The sequence below is a fragment of the Rhinatrema bivittatum genome, chromosome 8 (assembly GCF_901001135.1).
Source record: "Rhinatrema bivittatum chromosome 8, aRhiBiv1.1, whole genome shotgun sequence".
Classification (NCBI taxonomy): domain Eukaryota; kingdom Metazoa; phylum Chordata; class Amphibia; order Gymnophiona; family Rhinatrematidae; genus Rhinatrema; species Rhinatrema bivittatum.
The window spans coordinates 266,077,374-266,096,445 of NC_042622.1; the positions used below are offsets into that span (position 1 = coordinate 266,077,374).

The 19,072-nt window shown below is 43.3% G+C and overlaps 1 protein-coding gene across 3 annotated transcripts in view; it reads left to right on the plus strand.

Annotated features, from left to right (window-relative positions):
* RANBP3 (RAN binding protein 3) overlaps positions 1-19,072 on the plus strand; it is a 399,749-nt gene that overhangs the window by 130,408 nt on the left and 250,269 nt on the right. For all 3 annotated transcript variants that reach the window (XM_029614911.1, XM_029614912.1, XM_029614913.1), the window contains 2 exons: positions 5,131-5,223; positions 5,686-5,795. In XM_029614911.1, the coding sequence (XP_029470771.1) occupies positions 5,131-5,223; positions 5,686-5,795 (203 nt within the window). The remainder of the gene's footprint in view (positions 1-5,130; positions 5,224-5,685; positions 5,796-19,072) is intronic.

Here is a 19,072-nt window from a genome sequence, read left to right on the forward strand (position 1 = left end):
CTACTGTCATTCCATGAGGGAAATGGTGGTGAGCCATTCCCAATGCAGTTTCAAGGGCTGTGTCCAGCCTCTTGGAGTGTTGGGTACTGGAGGGGGCGACGCCATCGAATGCCACCCACCACCACGCCATACCCAGAGCCCCAGTATTACTGGGAAAGGTGTCATCATACTGTTCTTATGTACTCCAGTGGAAGTTACTGTAATAGTGGAGTGCAGCATGCGCAGTCTGGTATAGCAAGGCATCTACTCTAAGCGCCTTGGGCGATGGCAGGCGGCATTCTCCCTTTCTGTGCAGTTCCCAGCAATGCCAGGGTTCTACTATAGTTGCATCAACGTCTTAGCCTCCTTGTCAATTCTGCCTCTCAAAGTGCTGGGGAGCACTGGCAAAAAAAAGTGTCATCACACATTCTGTGATTTGCTTTTGGCAGTGCGCAGCCACTGAATCTAGCAAGTGGTGCTCTGTGGGAATCTGGCAAGTGGTGCTCTGTCCTTGCTATGCTGTGGGATTCTACCCACAGGCATGACAAGTGGGGTCATAAGTGTGCTGCCATCTATAGGATGGGATAGCACTGATGAGTACTGGTCAGTGTGTGTGTGTGTACTGGTCAGTATGGATGTGTGTGTGTGTGTTTCCCTCATGTCGAGCACAAGTTGTGTGCTGCTGCCACAGGACTGACCTAGGACTCAGTTCCTGGTGGAAGCCTAAGGGAAGTAAACACCAGGAGGGTAGTGTCAGGAGTCTTCTCCTTCCTCAGAAGAGGAATATGTCTTTTGACCCCCTTCTATGTCACAAATCCCCTTTGTGGGGAAGCCCCTTGGGCTCCCTCCTTGGCAGGTTTATCGCTGAACCAGAGCCTCGATTCTTTGAATTGGTGCATCTCCTTGTAGGCCAGGGCCGGGGGATGGCAGCGGCAGTCATCTGACGGTTTTTTGGAGCCCCTTTGTTGATTACTATGGTACTTTCCCCATCTGAGGGTGGCTGCCAGTAGTAGATTGGTCGCTTCTCAACCTCAGCGATCCTTGATTGTCTCAACTTTCAACGAGAGTTGACAGGTTTTTTGGGATCGGGAGGCCCCAATTCTCATTGCTTTCCTGTCCCTTCAGGAAAGGGGAATTTGACTGGGTTCCAGGGCAGCTCTTATCAGGATGTCCACACTTGCAAGGAGTGTCCCTCGCTCTCCATTTCCCGGAAAAGGCATGTCCACTGCTTCTGACTTGCGGTCACTCTCGGTTCCTCATGGGATCTGAGACCCGGTCAAGCGATAGTGCTTTCTTTAGGTCGTCCTAAGGCATAGCAAGTCTATTTAATGAGGGAGCCTTTCAAGAGTAACTCCCTGGTGAAGATTAGGGGTTTCTCCCATCCAGACGTCACCTTTGATACCTGCTGAGCTCAATGGGCATTTTTTTGATAAGGACGACTATTGCCAGTCATTCTTACCTGCGGGACCCTGCCTCAGTAAGGAGGGTTCTAATCCATCTAATTGGCGAGTATGCCTTTCAGCCTATCGCCATTCCATGGCTGAGGGAGTTGGGGAATGAAGGACCCCACAATAGAGGTGCTGCTCTTTGGTTGCAGTGGCTTGCAAGCTATACTTCTCCATTTTGGTGATAACCCTGTCTGCGGACAGAGGAGTTCTAGTTCATGCAATGATTGTTCCATTTACTAGACTGTGTGCTTCTTTGGGGGAATTAGATGCTGGAATGGCTGAGGTTCAGGGCAATCTGTTCCGAGATCATCCTTGCCCTGCTGTGGTCCCTTAGGGTTCCAGGCGGGTTCCTGTCCTGTTCGATAGGGGTTTGCACTTGCAGCACCCTGGCTTCCTGTCTCTTAGTGGGGTGTTTCTGGACTTCTTTCCTGTGGAATGTGCTCTCACTTTCAGCTGTTCCAAGCAGGCTAAGGACTCTTTCTCAGTCTGTAACTCCCTATTGGAATCAGCAGTGAGTTATTTGCTTGGAGTTGTTATACAACCTAGCGACTTGTGCTTACCCCGACAGTCCAGCGGGCTGCTTCCTTGTGTTCTACGTTCCTTCGACATCCAGTTGGAATTTTGGGGGGGGGGAGGGAAAAGCTAAGGCATTCGTGGTATATCTGTATACCTGCAGGGAAACATATACCACTTTTTCCCTATATTTTCGTCAAGCTCTGGCCAATACTGCCTTTAGCTTTTCTCACTTCACTAGGTTGCCCAAAGTGTCTTCTGCTCACCTGAACTATCCTATAGTTAGGATGGAATAGCCCTGCCCTTGACAAGGTGCAGTGTGGGTGAGCTTCAGGCCTAACATTTCTCCCTGCTCGGGGTTTTGGGCTTGCAATCTCATTCAGGGAATGTCTTTCATCCCCTGAAACTCTTGAGGCTGTCCTGCTGGTCAGCTAGGTCTGGTGCTTTGGCACATAGGGTCTGTCACAGATCCTGCTGTTGCTGATTATTCTTCCGTTGCTTGGGTTTTCTGCCCATTATGCCTATTAGCCAAACATGGGCACAGTTCTGCAGAAACATTCTGTCCTTCACATGCCAGTGAAGTTTCTTTCTGAGGAGTTCTCAAGCCCCGGTTGGGTTTTTTTGTCTTGTAACACTGAAAAAAGCTGTGCAGTCTATCATCTAAGAGTTGTCCTTTTGTTTACATCTCTAGACTTTTTCCTTTATCCAGGAGGTTCTAGCTAGGAATTCACCCATGTGTGAGGACTACCATTCTGCTGGTCCTAGGAGAAAGCAGAGTTGCTTACCTGTAGTAGGTGTTCTCCTAGGACAGCAGGACGTCAGTCCTCATGAAACCCACCCCACTCCCCTCGAAGTTGGTTTCTCCATAAATTAGCTATATTATGGATTAAGGAACTCTGCCTAGGGGGCAGGGTGATGACTACAGCTGCACATGCTCAGTAGGGCATGTTTGAAAGTTCTAGATTCTTTGAGATCAAAGTGCCGTGCCGGGCTGCATCCGCTGGTGTCATTCATGTGTGAGGACTAACATCCTGCTGTCCTCGGAGAACACCTGTTATACAGGTAAGCAGCTCTGCTTTCTTCTTTTTTGGTTCTCTGCTTCCCTGGCTAGATGAGCATACAGAATCCCATACTTAATCCAGCACTCAGTCGCCACAGCCACTGCTCCCCGCTCATATCTTGCATCCAAGAGTTGTAATAGTTTAACAGCTACAAAACAACATAGAAACTTAAAAACTGTTCCACAAACAAATGATCACAAAATCAAAACAGGAAGAGGTAATCAGCAGTCCACTTACTTAGACTACTTCAAAATTGCTTGTGTCACATCATGTCCTTAAATCACCATTAAACAGTGGCTAGGTAGCACCGGATTTAATCATGTCCCCAGCAAGTTAAACTTCTAGAAACTTTGAGATACGTTTTCCGTGTCGGGGCTCCATCTGATGATGTCACCCATGAGTGAGGACTAACATCCTGCTGTCCTCAGAGAACATCTGGTACAGGCAGCAACTCTGCTTTACTCATTCACTCATTATTTTATAGACTTCTGACATATCTTCCTTCAGCCATCTTTTCTCCATGCTGAAGAGTCCTAACCTCTTTAACCCTTCCTCATAGGGAAATAGTTGCATCCCCTTTATCCTTTTGGTCGCCATTCTCTGTACCTTTTCTAATTCTGCCACATATTTTTTGAGATGTGGTGTCCAGAACTGCACACAGTACTCAAGATGAAGTCATGCCATGGAGTGATACAGAGGTGTTATGATATTCTGTTTTATTCTCCATTCCTTTTCTAAGTATTCCTAGCATTTTGTTTGCTTTCTTGGCTGCTACTGCTGCCCCCAGAGCAGAAGATTTCCATGTATTAATGATGATGCTTAAATCCTTTTCCTGAGTGGTGACTCCTAAGGTGGAACTTTGCATTGTGTAGCTATAATTTGGGTTTCTCTTAAGTGCATTACTTTGCACTTGCCCACATTTAAATTTAATTTGCCGTTTGCATGCCCAGTCTCCCAGTTTTGCAAGGTCCTTTTGCAATTTCTTACAATCCTCATATGATTTAACAACTTTGAATAATTTAGAGTCATCAGCAAATTTGATCATCTCACTTGTTACTGTTTCCAGGTTGATTACAAATATATTAAAAAGCAGTGGTCCCAGAACAGATCCTTGGGGCACTCCACTATTCACCTTTCTTCGTTGATAAAATTTACCATTTAGCCGTACTCTCTGTTTTATGTCTTTTAACCAGTTTCCAATCCACAATAGGAAGCTGCCCTCTCTCCCATGACTTTTTAGTTTCCTAAGAAGTCACTTATGAGGAATTTTGTCAAATGCTTTCTGGAAATCCAGATACACCATATCAACTGGCTTACCTTTATCCACTTGTTTGTTTACTTTCTCCCAAAAAAAAATGTAGCAAATTGGTGAGGTAAGACTTCCCTTGGCTAAATCTAAATTTGGCTTTGTCCCATTAAATTATGCCTTATATTATACATTCAGCAATTTTGTTCTTTATGATAGTTTCTACCCTTTTGCCTGCCACAAACATCAGGCTTGTTGGTCTGCAGTTTCCTGGATCACCTCTTGATCCCTTTTTAAAAACTGGCATTACATTGGCAAACCTCCAGTCTTCAGGTACCATAGACAGTTTTAATGATAGTTTGCAAATAACTAATAGGTCCGCAATTTCAAGCTGGTGCTTGAAGATCTGGCGTTTATGTCCCAAAAACCTGTTGGATGGTAACTTTTCTACCACTACCCTGTTAGCATTGACTCAGTTGGCTTGATACCAACACTAGTACCCCATGCCCTGCATTGTTGCTAGGTCATGCACCCGTTACCTGCTCCTTGTTTTCTTATCTTCCTAGATGATACCTGGCCATCACTAATGGTACCAGCAAGGACACCATTGGTTTCTGGGAGTAGTAGCCTGCTAGATCTAATCCAGCTGCCCCGTGCATTGATCCTTTTCTCTAACCCCCTTTGGACCTTAACATGGTAACTATAACTAGCTAGCGTTATGCTCATTAGTTGGGTATTGTTTCTGAAGTCTATAATCAAATAAGTGCTTTAAGAATTTGGTTGTTTGAAAAACCCTGTATAAATGCAAACAGTGATTTATGGTTATTAAGGAAGCAAGAGTCCTATTTTAAAAGAAACATTTCCTCTTGCTTAAATGTGTTAGGTCTCCCTTGCCAGAAACCGAAAGAACAGCAGCGGAGTGTGTTGCGCCCTGCAGTGTTACAAGCACCACAGCCAAAGGCTTTCTCGCAGCCATGTAAGTAATATACACATTTTTCTGTATGGCCTTCTGCCATGTCAAAGGACAGCACTGGGTGTGGGACAGTAGGGGAACAGGACCCACGACTCTCTGCCGGGACCAGTAGGGAAGATAAATGGGTAGAGGAGAGTGCACCAGTTTCTTTATGAAGAAAATCTATATTGAATAGGCTGGTGATCAGTTTGTCAGATCTCGTTGGAGGCTTTGCAGTGCTTTAGTTATCTGAAAGCTTTACGTACCTTGGTGTACATTCAGAGGAAGCTTAAAACACGGTTCAGTACAATCCTTTTGTACTTTTGCAATAACATTGATTTTTTTCTAGTTGTGTTACAATATTAGTATTCTCAAGAGTTTCTTTTTGAGTCCCTCCCTCAGTATTTGTTTTAGAAATAGACTTAAAATGAAGTGGCAAACTTGGTATGTTACACAAAATCACTTCTTTGTTCTTTCTCTTCACAGTTCTGAGCAGTGGAACCAATGGTGTGAACGCATTTCCTGACTCCTCTGCAGCCATCACATCTGATATAGTAAATGCGGCACCAAGAAATAGCTCCGATTCTGAGAACAAGGTGAGTCCATCAGCACACTGAGTCCACCCTCCCCCCCGCCTTATAACTCAGCTTTTCTGGCAAGGAAAAGAATTGAAGCCTTTCTGCAAAGGCAGATCATATGAAAATGATGACTCTCATAAGTCGGTCATGGCATTAAAATATCAAAATAGCCCTAGTGAGTAGCTTGGTGGTGGGAGCTGGGGATGAAGTGGAAGCAAAATGATTGTAGCAGCTTTTCTGATCTTTCTGCAAGGTTGTGCTGTCTTTTCTTAGGTTAATTCAGTTTATTGACCCAGCATAATGAAGGTAATCTAGCAGCTATACAGAAAATCCAAAAGGAGAAGGTTAACTTCTGCCAGGGGGTTAGCCAAGATGGCGTCAGCCTGTATAAAAAGGTATCTGTCTTCTGCTTCAAGAATTGATCAGAAGGCAAGCTAGCAGCAGATGCCTTCTGCTTGATGACAACTTGCTAGGCTTCTCGATCGCAGTGGTGCAAGTCTCTCTGTTGGCACATTTTCATACGGGACAAACCCAAATGAGTTTAAGACCTTGGTGATTTTAGGCCATTCACAAGCCAATTTGGAAAAGGTCTTTCTCTTCCAAATTCCTAATAATGCTTGTTCAGACTTACAGGTATATCCAGCTCAGGTTGGGGAGTGCACATAGAGGGACTGCCATGCCTTATCACTCCCTCCAAGTGCCACACAAACATGGAGATGAGGGCTGCTCTAAATAGTTTGAGTTAACTTCTTTAGAAGTTGGAATCATCAGACTTATTCTTATCCAAACAATCAGGTGGTCATATACTGCAGGAAGGAAAATGTTCCCATGTTTAAGTCTGGAAGACCTCAAGATATGCAATTGGGCAAGCTCTCCTGGGGGCCTACCCCATTGGAACCTACCTTGCAGAGACTCATTTATTGGTTTCACACTTTTCCAACTAAAGAACTCAAAGCAAGAAACAGTAGAATTTACACCAATATATATAATTCTGCACAGATATCTAAATACATATCTAGGTATAAAATTATGTAATGCGGAGATCACATGGTGCAGCAGGCGAAGTAGGATGAGTTACTTCGCTCTGATCCCCCCCCCCCGTTTGCTTAACTCACCTCCATACGATAATTTTTTCTTTCTAAAAGTGCCTCGAAAGGTGAGAAACGCTGTGTGAACTCGTCTTGTCCAGCAATAGGGGCATGTCGACAAGATTTGCCAGGAGAGACAAGGAGAAAGATAAAACAAAATCGGGGGACGCCAAGATGGCGGATAATCGTCAGACCCCCCCGGAACAAGCAGCAATGTCTCCCACAACTCTTGTAGAGCTCAAAATGGCGGTGGTGGACGCCCTTGAGCAGGAATTCAAAAGAACAGTGGACAAGCTTGAGAAGGTAACTAAAAAAATTTTTAAAAAAGACAGCTTATGAGGTGCCCTTTACTGACTTGAAGCAACGAGTATCGGACAATCAGGATGTGGTGCAAGCAGTCAGTGACGACCTTATAGAAATAAAAAAGCTGACTAATAAACAAGATGACAGGCTAGACCTAGAAAATTGATCGCGCTGTAATAATTTGAGATTTGTGGGGCTGCCCGAGTCGATCGAAGAGAGAGAACTGCTTAAGTTTTTAGAAACCTGGCTTTGCCCAAGAACTAGGCCTAACTGCGACAAGGGGCCACTGCGCATTGAGTGAGCTCATAGATTAGGGGAGTGAAAAAAGGCAGACAGATCACGAGTGGTCATCACCAGATTTTTGGATTTTGCACTAAAAACAGAGGTTCTTCTGGTGATGTGCTCTGGGAAGAAGCTTTCCCCACAATAACAGTGTTTGTGTTTCAGGATTATTCTATGAAACTTTCACTGCAGAGGAGAGAACTTACTTCTGTATGTTCTCGTTTACGTGCTTTGGGTGTGTGCTTTGTATTGGTGTACCCGGCAAAACTAGGTTTCCCTTCCAGAGGACTTCAACTGGTTTCACTCTGGGAGAAGCTAAGGTTTTCTTGACAGAGATGGAAGCTGCTGAGAAATGATTTCTCCTTGATGCCTATCATGTTGGCTGACAATTATTTGTGGAGGAACTGGCTAGTTTGGTGCCTTCGGGGAAGGTATGTACTTTCATTTCAGCGGGACTATGTGTCCTCCTCTGTACCGGGAACTCAGAGGATTTCTGCAAAAAATGCAGGAATACATGGGCCTGCACTGAAATGTAGACCCAATGTCTCATAACATGATAATATATACAGGAAATAAGTACATGTCATGTATAGATGTAAGTAGAGTTTACCTTCATACGATAGGACCCCGAAGTGGTTCTACTATCGTGTCTATGAGCCGACAGTGGCTTCTAATCATTAGGTAACTCTACAAGGATGGTTCAATGTTGTTATAGTCCACAAATGCTGCACTTATCTCATATTGACTCAGTCTGTCTCGAGCTGCCCCTCGAGACAGACTGAGTCAATATGAGATAAGTGCAGCATTTGTGGACTATAACAACATTGAACCATCCTTGTAGAGTTACCTAATGATTAGAAGCCACTGTCGGCTCATAGACACGATAGTAGAACCACTTCGGGGTCCTATCGTATGAAGGTAAACTCTACTTACATCTATACATGACATGTACTTATTTCCGGAATACATGGGCCGGCATAATGTGCAGAATGATGGGATAACTGGAAAATTTGAGGATGTCCTCATTTCCTCTGTACCTGGAACACAGAGGTTTGCTTTTGGATTCCAAACACTGAAAGACTTAGAATGCTACTGATATGTTTCTAACTTTATGGGTTGCCGCATGTTCCTCATGTAGATTGTATCTTGGCTGCTTTGCGTTGTTGTTTTCTTCTCAGAGGGATATGGGATCTTCAAGGCTCTTTATTTACTAGAGTGATGGAGGTGGGGAGATCTAGTGCGCTAAAACGTGATCTTACTTTGGTTGCTTATGGGGATATTGGGTGGGGGGGGGGGTTTGGAAGGAGGGGGAAGGGAGTTTATATATCTTATTGTACTTTGGAAGGGTTACTATGGGAGCCTTTGGGGGCAACTTGGGATCTTAAAGGATATGGTGGACTTCTGTGGTTTATTTCCTAATCGGTTTTTGGTTGTTTTGTGGAGTAAACGTGGGTAAACCTAATGTGAAGATAGTGTTGTGGAATGTGTTTGGTATTCATATAAAGAGAACCAAAATTCTCTCAGATGTGGGGAAAAAATGTCAGCAGACAGTTGTGGGGTTTTTTTGTTATAAGAAACACATTTGAATGACATTGAGCATAGGAAACTTCATAGATAGTAGTTGGGAGAGGTGAAACAAGAAATTAGAGACTCAAGAGGACGGTCTGTGATTTTTACAGGGAGAATTGTACCGGAAACATAGTTTTGTGCAATGTGTATGCCCCAAACAACCTTGACCACTTTTTTTTTTTTTTTTTTTTTTTTTTTTTTAACTAATTTAGTGCACCTATTGGCTCCTAATTTGGAGGATTGTTTAATAATAGGAGGGGACTTCAGTTTTATTCAAGAGCAAGGTCTTGTGTAAAACTGAAGTCTCCTCCTAAGCCTCATCCAACATCAAATGACAGGGCTTCCAGAGGAAAGGACATTTCATATTTAAACTCTGAATTACACCTTATTAACATCTGGAGAACCCTCCACCCATTGGAGAAAGATTATAGTCATCCAACTAGGGCGCATGCCACATTTTCCAGAATAGACTATCTTTTAACTTCTAGGAATGCCCTTTCTAGAGTGGAGGATACTGGGATTGGCAAGATAAAAATTTCAGACCATGCACCAATATGGGCAGCGGCGGATTGGCCTATCGGGATCGGGCATCCCCCGGTGGGCCGATCGCTCCAGTCACGTGGTCTGCCGTGCGCAGCCGTGACAGACCCACGCTCGGCAGACCACGTGATGTGTCCTGGGCCGGCCTGGGCAGCGAATACCCGGGCCGGTCCAATATCGTGAATCCGCCGCGGAATATGGGTGAGTTTATGGGAAACTGGAGAAAAAGGCTTATGATACTTTTTGGAAATTTCCATATTAACTAGCCACGGATTCACATTTCCAAAAGCAAAATGGGCGGAGTATAATGCTTCACATACTGATGATCCGGTGTTCTGGCAGATGGCCAAAGCCATTTTGAGAGGCGATATTTCATTTATAATAAGAAGGAAAAGAGATATGGATAAACTTATACTAGATTTAGAAGAGAAATTAGTTAGCAAAAAAGAAAACTGATTGAGAATATTAGGGCCCATAAAGAAGCTTATGTTTCAGTGCAAGTAGAGTTGAATACATTTTTGCACCAAAGAGCCAAAAAGAATGCTCTCTATTATAAATATAAGCTGTATCAGCACAGTAATAAGGCTAGTAAACTGCTAGCAATACTTGTTAAATTGGCTTCAGACCCCCAGTTCATATCTACTTTAAAAGATACAGTGGGCAATATGGTTAACCCTAATAAAGCTATATTAAATATTTTCAGAGATTTTTACAAAAAAACTATACATCAGAAGGCTTTGATATCACTAAATGAAATCACTTTTTGCAGAAATTGAATCTTCAGATCTTTGAACAACAATTAGCTCAGCTAAATCGACCAATGAGTGTCAAAGAAATTTTAGTGGGAATCCAGATGGCAGCATTATTGAAATCTCCAGGCCCTGATGGATTCAGTGCGGAGTTTTATAAAATCTTGCCTGACCAGGTGATGCCTTTACTCCATAGGGCCTATGCCGAGCTGATAGATAAAGAAGAATTCCCAGGGAATGTTAATAAAGCAGTGATTACAGTTATCCCAAAGCCCGGGAAAGACTCGGCCTTGACATCATTGGACTGCTCAATCTCCATGCTGATCTTTGATCAAAAATTAATTACTAAGATAATAGCAGATTGGCATTGATTTTACCAAATTTTATTTATCAGGGGTAGATGGGATTTGTGAGAGGGCGGTATGCTGTAACCAGTATACTTATTTTGCCTGCTGGAACATATGAAATTAGAGGGGCTATTTCACAAAGTGGTTGTTGTTATATAATGGGCCTGTAGCTAGTGTTTCTGCCAATGGTGAATATTCCATCTTTCCCATACATAGAGGCACTAGACAAGGGTGCACTTTGTCACCACTGTTATTTCTTTTGACTTTAGAGCCTTTACTGAATTCCATACAAAGGGGTAGATTTTATAAAGTTGCGCACACGCGAACTTTTGTTTGCGCACCAGGCGCGAACAAGAGTACACGGGATTTCAATAGATACGCGCGTAGCCATTAAAATCCGGGGTCGGCGTGCACAAGGCTGCCCAAAATTGGCAGCCTGTGCGCGCCGAGCCGCGCAGCCTGTCTGTTCCCTCCGAGGCCGCTCCAAAATCGGAGCGGCCTCGGAGGGAATTTTCCTTCGGCCTCCCCCTACCTAACCCACCCCCCGGCCCTATCTACACCCCCCCCCCCCCCCACACCTTTGTCGCAAAAGTTACGCCTGCTTGAGGCCGGCTGCCGGTGCGCCATGTTCCGGTCCAGAGGCTGGTCCGGATGCCACGCTCCCGTAACGCCCCCAGGCCGGAACCACGCCCACGGCCCCGCCCCCAGATGACGAGCCATTGCAACACGCCCCCAGGAAGGCCCCGGGGCTTTGCGCGCGCTGGAAGCGTATGCAAGATAGGCTCGGCATGTGCGGGGGGGGGGTTTGGGGTAGGTTTTTGAGGGGTTACGCGCGTAACCCTCTGAAAATCTACCCCAAAGTGAACAAGAGAGAAAAGGGGTTCAGGGATTTTCAAATATGCCACATTTACGGATGAAACGTTAGTATTTTTATGTCATCCAGAAACATAAAACTTGAGTCTTCTGCTTCTTTTTGAAGAATTTGGAGAATTCTCTGATCTTCGGTTTAAGATTAATCTGACTCTGTTCAAAGAAACTGGGTGGGGTACTTTTAGCTAAAGTGTGCATCTGGCTCCTTTAAATACTTGAGACTTGGTTTGACCTTAGATCTGGGGAAATTATATTCATTAAATATTTCTCCTCCTCTTTCAATAACTAGAGAGAAATTTCTCACTTGGCAACAATTACTTCTTTAACTGACCATGTCAATCTTTTCAAAATGATGATATTTCTGAAATGGTTGTATACACTTCAGACTTACTACCTATTAGATTATTAACAGAAGGATATTGCTAGATTGGAAAATTTGTTACTGACATTTCTATGGAGGGGTAAGAAACCTAGGAGTTCACCTGTTAAATTGGAGTGGTCACAGGATGGCTTAAGACTTCCAGATATGGGGAAGTGTGCTGAAGATTGTGCAGGATTGGTTATATAATACCTCAAAATATGTATGTATTGAGAGTGAGAACTTTAACAGCTCTATTGGATCTTAGATATGTATTATATATGGCTTTGGATAAGTTAACTCAGGATCATTGAACAAAATCTTACTCCCCTACACTAGGCCTGGCGGAAATTACTGAACTCGATGAAACTCTTAAAAACAAAAAAACCTGCTCCCCATTGTTACCTATACAAGATAATAGCAATTTAGCTCTAGGAATTTAATCAAAAAAATTTCAGTATTGGAAAAGACGGGATTACCCAATTAATTCATGTACTTGATGGACATGGCACTATTTTGTCCTTCCCAGTTTTAAAAGACAATTTGGGTTATGAGATTCTGATCTTTCTTACTTGCAGGTAAAACATTGTGAATCTTCCTTGCGGAGAGAAGATCTTGATGAGACTAAGATCATGCTTATTTTCAATTTTTTCTGTATAGAGCGTGATAAGCTATCTCTGTCTAGGATACATAAAGGAATATGTAAATTAGATCAAGAAATATGGATAGATTCACTATGGAAAAAGTCGTTTGAGGAGAGTAAATTTTCCCTATCCAAACATACTTTAAAATTGTTTTAAGAATCTGAAGACCAATTCTCAGTGAACATATACTTGAAGGAGCCACAATTCAAATTCTTACAGAGGGCATATATATCGCAATCCTTGGCCTTCAAATCTGGCATAGTAGCTACAGAGATTTGTGTAAAGTGTTGCTTGGAAAAAGGAATTCTTACTCATACATTTTGGTCCTGTCCTAAGATGATATCATTTTGGAGAAAGTTATTACATTACATGGGGGAGATTTTGAATTGTACTGTCCCTCTTAATATGGAGTTAGTACTGTTTGAAGCAATCTGCCCAGTTATATTGTGAAAATTGGGATCAAGGCTTTGCCAAGAAGTACTTTGTACTGCGAAAGAAATCTGACTTAATAGTGTGGCAGGAAGAAATCTCACCACCTTATTGGCAATGGAGAAATTCTTTGCATGAGATGATGGAATCTATGGTTTCCCATATTCTCTTTTCAAACATGCTGCTTTTTGGCTGTATGGGAAAAATATATTCAGAGTTTATCTGGACAAGCTCGGAGTCTGATCCTTAATTTGTAAGGTGGTTTGAAGACTTATCTGGCGGATTCATTCTTGGATTAGTAGTAATACCCTCAACTTATTACCCGAGGTCGGAGAAATGGTTATGGGGGAAGTGGGATTTCTACCTTCTTTGCAAATAAGGATGCATGATTCTCGGACTTTGGATAGACAAGAGTTCAGGCATCCAGGATCTGCTAATTCTTGAACTTTTATTACAAGCAGTATTTTTTTTTATTTATTTAAATGCTTTTTTATACCGAAGTATAGGTAGCTGCCTTCACTCCGGTTTACAGATACAACAACTTCGTACATTTTGTCAACAGCTGATGCAAACAGGGTATAACTGTGATCAAACCAGGTAATGATCAACAAATTGATTAAACTTAAGTAATATAAAAACAACTTAGTGTGGGTTAATTTATATAATTTGAAATAAGTTATCGCTGAAGGAGGAATTATACTTTTAACGGAAAGAAGTGGATGTCAACGTTCGATTTATCTATGAGAAACTAATTTTAACAGTCTGTGGATAAATATATATTGTCATTCTTGTCAGTGAGCAATCAAGCTTAAACGTTCTATATAATAGTCTTGGGATTGTTCTTGCATAACCGAAGATGGTTAAGTGTTATATAAGTTATGTGTAGTTAACTGATACCATCTTTGAAAATTTGACTGAAGATCCATGTTTTGAGCTATTTTTTAAATGATTTGATGTTGCTTTGTGAGCTCAGGTAATGTGGTAGTGAGTTCCATAATTTCGGTCCAGCAATGGAAATGGCTCTGTTTCTTGTGTTGGATAGCTTGGCTAATGGAAGTGATGGTATGACTAGATGTAATTTACTTGCGGTTCTTGTCGTGCGTTGTGATCTGTGTATCTGTATGACGTTATTGAGGGCAGTATTATCTGCTTTGTATATTGCATTGTGTAAGATTGTCAGTATTTTGAATTCAATTCTTTTTTCTACCGTTAGCCAGTGTAGACTGTTGAGTGCAGGGGTGATGTGCTCTGATTTTTTTTTTTTGCCGGATAGGACTCTGGCTGCAGCATTCTGTAGTAATTGAAGTGGTTTTAAGGCTGTTTTTGGGAGTCCTATCAAGAGTGAGTTGCAGTAGTCTAGGCTGGTGAAAATAAGAGATTGTAAGACGGTTCTGAATTCTTGGTAGAGAAGTAGCGGTTTTAGATGTTTAAGTATTTGAAGTTTATGAAAGCCTTCTTTTATTTTCGTAGCGATGTGTTTTTTGTAGTTTAGTTCATTGTCAATCCATATACCGAGGTCTTTTACGTTGTCCTTTAGTTGGATACAGATGTTGTCTATTTGTAAGGAAGGGTTGGTTTTTGATCCTGAGTTTCTTTTCTATCAGAATGTATTCTGTTTTGTTCATGTTGAGGCATAGCTTTAAGTGGTTTAGCATGTTTCTAATTGAATCAAGGTGAGAGGCTGCTAGTATCAGTACGTCTTCAATGGAGGAAGTTATTGGTATGAGGAGCTGTATATCGTCGGTTTACATATAGCATGTTACGCCTAGGCTTGAGATGAGTTGGCAGAGTGGGAGTAGGTAAATATTGAAGAGTGTGGCCGAGAGAGCAGACCCTTGTGGCACTCCTGTTTCGAGGGGGATGGCTTCAGATGAGTTGTTGAGGGTGACTTTGAAATATGTCTTTTAGGACAAGACTTTGAAATATGTCTTTTAGGAGGGTGACTTTGAAATATGTCTTTTCAAAAATTCATTTTATATTATTATTTATATTTGGCATGGTTAATATGTCACTATATCCAAGTTAAATAGTTAAATTATACAGATTATATTACATAATTTTATTAATTACAATGTTAAACTATACCATACTATTTATTATCATTATGTTAAATTGTCATCCAGTTATATTGTTCCATATGTGCCACTGTTCTATGTAAAGCCCCTTATCTCTGTTGGGCAGTTTATCGTTATATGTAAACCGGAGTGATTTGTAGTCTCTATAAGAACCTCGGTATATAAAAATTAAAAATAAATAAATAAATAAAATAAATAGGAAGGACGTGAACTAGAGTTTTGCCTGAGAGACCTATGTTTGCTAGTCTTGATATTAGGCTTTTGTGGTCTACTGTGTCGAAAGTGGCAAAGAGGTCAAGTAGGATTAGTAAATGGCTTAGTTTGTTATCGAAACCTCTTAATATATTGTTTGATAAGTTGAGTAGCAGGGTTTCGGTGCTGAGGTTTTTCCTAAAACCGTGTTGGGTGGGATGTAAGATTTTGTTTTCGAAGTGTTCATTGAGCTGTATCAGTGCCGCTTTCTGTCAGTTTTGCAAAGGTTTGAGATTGGATGATAGTTGTTCAAGTCGTCTGGATCAAGGTTCTTCTTTATTATTGGTTTGATCGTTGCGGTTTTTAATTTGACTGGTAGCTCACCTTCTTTGAGAGATTTATTTATAATTGCTGCTATGGTTGGGGCTATGGTATGAGCAATTTCCTTTAGCTCTCGTGTTGGGATTATGTCTAGATCATGGCGTGCTGGGTTTATTTTTCTTAGCATTTTTTCTGTTTCTGTGGTTGAGATTGGTTCAAAACTAGGCCATGGTATTATATTTGTTGTGGATATTTGGCCTTCTGTGATCGAGGATTTGTTGATGGCACTAGTTATTTTGTTTATTTTGTTCTTGAAAAACATGGCAAGGTCTTGGCTTAAATTTTTGGTTTCAATTGTGGGGGAGTTGTTATCAGATATGAGGTTGTTTACGATGTTGTATAGAGATTTGGAGTTATTGGTGGAGTTTTTGATCTTTTGACCATAGTAGTCACGTTTAGTGTTCAGAATCTTTTTTTTTTATAAGCGGCGAGTTGCGTGCGGTATCTTTGCAGTGTCACGGGACATTTGTATTTTTGCCAGTCCTTTACTATTTTTCTAAGGTTGGATTTCATTATTCTTAGTTGTGAGTTGAACCATGGGTTGTGTTTTCTTTATCTGTTTTAATTTCTCAGGGTTTATATTGTTTGCAGTTTCTTCTGTAAGTTGGAACCAGGATTGAATGGCATTGTTTATATTGGAGAGGTCTAGGTTTGCTAGTGCGGCTGAATGATATCTGGAAGGTGCTGGCTGGGATCAGGATGAGATCAGGATGATGCTGGATGGGTGCTGGTTGATGTTGGATGAGATCAGGATGAGTGCTGGAGGCAGCTGGATGAGATCTGGAAGATGCTGGCTGAGTGCTGGCTGAGATCAGGATGAGTGTTGGAAGCGGCTGGATGCAAGCTGGATAAATGCTGATGGAAGAACGATTTGATGTGGTGTTTAGTGGGAAATGGCTGTAACATTAGAGGGTAGATAAATATCTTTAAAATGGGAATAAAAGGATCACAATTGTCTTTAATGTCTATATATAGGGTTGTGCTTACAGATAATTTCATTTTTTGTATAAGATATGATTTTGATCCCTGTATTTCAGTGATTGTTATACTGTTATATTTTGCTTAATAAAAATATGTAACCAAAATTATATAGTGCATCAGGGTAGCATATGAATAAGGCACGGCCTCTGAGCTACCATAGTTAAGGGCTACAAAATTTGGCCCTTGCCATGGAATTGGCTGGTCCCTGCAGAATCAACTTATGAAACGGGGGGTAAGAGCCAAGCAAAAGTGGCAATGGAGAAGATTCTCTCCTCTCTTGCTCTCCTATGTCAGCTAGGGGCTAGGAGGAAAGCAGCATCACAGTGCCTTGAATCTCTGCTTTGTTCTCCTCTGTTGCTGGGGCCAAGAGCATTGTGCTTTGAACCATGCAGTTCAAAGCATGACACTCCAATTCTCTGAGGACAAGCAGGATGGTGGTCCTTACACATGGGTGACATCATTGGATGGAGCCCAGTCCGGAACTTTGATCTCAGCGATTCTAGAACTTTCAAACAAGCCCTATTGAGCATGTGCAGCTATAGTTATCACCCTGCCCCATAGGCAGAGACCCTCAGCCTCTTGCCGCTGAGCCTGGGGACTTGCCTGAGTTCTGCCCAGGCAGGAGCTCTATTTCGTTTCACTGATCAATCAGTATTTATGGAGGACCTCACCGTTCTTGTTGGGAGGAGAGCTCATCCTCCCCACATTCAGAGGAACTAGTCTCCATGGGCAGGAGCCCTGGATGACGTAGCCTCCCCTCCTGCTTGCCTGTGATGGCAGTGCATTCTCCTTGAGAGAAGGTGAGCAGGAGCCTGGGCAAGCAGCTTGCTGCTGCACCTTCGGTGCCATGCCCAGTAACAGCTGCCCGTGCACATCTGTGGCCAGTGTACCGATGATCTGATACCTCGATGTCAGGACTAGTTGGGGACCAGGACTGCCACTGAGCACTGAGGTGCCAGGGCACTCTCAGTGCCATCAATGTGCATGACTACCCTCAATGTCGTTGCCACCCTTGATGCCATTGCAGTGCGGAGCCTTGATGCTGTAGCAGCCCTCAAAGCCATTGCGATGCAGATTTTCCTCGATACTGTGGCTGCCCTCTATGCTATCATGGTGCGGAGCTGTCTCGATGCCATCAACACCATCGAGGTACGTGGCCGCCATAGAGGCCATCGGGTGAGTTGGCCAGTGATTCCATTCATTGCCACTCTCGCCGATGTTGTGCACCATCAGTGAGGCACTAGGATCAGCATTGAGCACCTTGGTCGCCCTCAAGGCCATTGACTGCTGGGGCTCCTGAGAGACCTTGAGAGCCAATGAAGGCCTTGGGTGACAGGGGTTTCGGCCTTGGATGAACTTGATGCTGTCGAGCGCCGGAGCCACCATCTACTCAAGGCATCCTGGAGCACCGAAGCATCTAGGCGCATTGGTCCAATGTTCTCGAGGCTTCTTTGGCGTGTCCAGATGGGGCACTGAGGGGAATCATGCTGTCTCATCACTGACCTACAGTTTATTGAGCACCATTAATGCCAATGATCTTGGGGGCCCTGAGCCACTGTGGGGGGGGGGGGGGGTGTATTGGAGGCCCCACCTAGCTTCATACAACATTGGTGCTAATGAGCGCAGGGGTGGCTGTTGAAGTTATTGTCATCCATAGCTGCTGGCGAGGGACACCATCGAGTTTGCAACATCGATGCTCTCTGACATATAGATGAGCCGAGAGGGAACAGTCAATGGCACCAGCAGTCATCGAAACCTTTGTGCACCATTGAGACGTGTCAGGGCAGTGTTCGAGCTGCAGATCCATTAATACCTTTGGGCACCAGTGTCTGTATCTGTGCTGCCAGGCTGTCGATGTTCGCGGGTGCTAGGGTTTTTGCTATATACCCTTGAACTGGTCAAGCCACGGTCAAGTACCATTGAAGCCCTGGGTGCAGCATCATTTGGTGCCATCGATGCGATCCATTGTTGGTGAGCACAAGAGCGCTATGGGCTCTATGGGCGTCATCACCATGGGTGGGCACTGGTGATTGCGGTTGGATGCTGCAGGACACTACCACAGAGCACCAGGGGCACCGTCAGTTGCTGCCTTTCCATGAGAGAAACAGCGTTAAGCCATTCCCGACGCAATTTCAAGGGGTATGTGAAGCCTCTGAGAACATTATGTACTGGGGGGGGGGTACCATGGAGGCAACTCCATAGAACGCCACCCACCACCGCTCCATAATCGAGCTCCAGTGGAACTGGACATGCAGTTGTCACACTGTCCCTGTTCACTCCATTGGGAGTTAGTGCGACAGTGGAGTGCATCATAAGCAGTCGGGTCCAGCAGGGATCATCTACTTCAAGTGCCTTGGGCACTGGCAGGTGGCATTCTCTGTCGGTGCAGTACATAACCATGCCAGGGTTCTGTCATCATCGCATCCAAGATATCAGCCTCCTCGACTGCTCTACACCATAAGGTGCTAAGGAGTTTTGAGAGGAAGG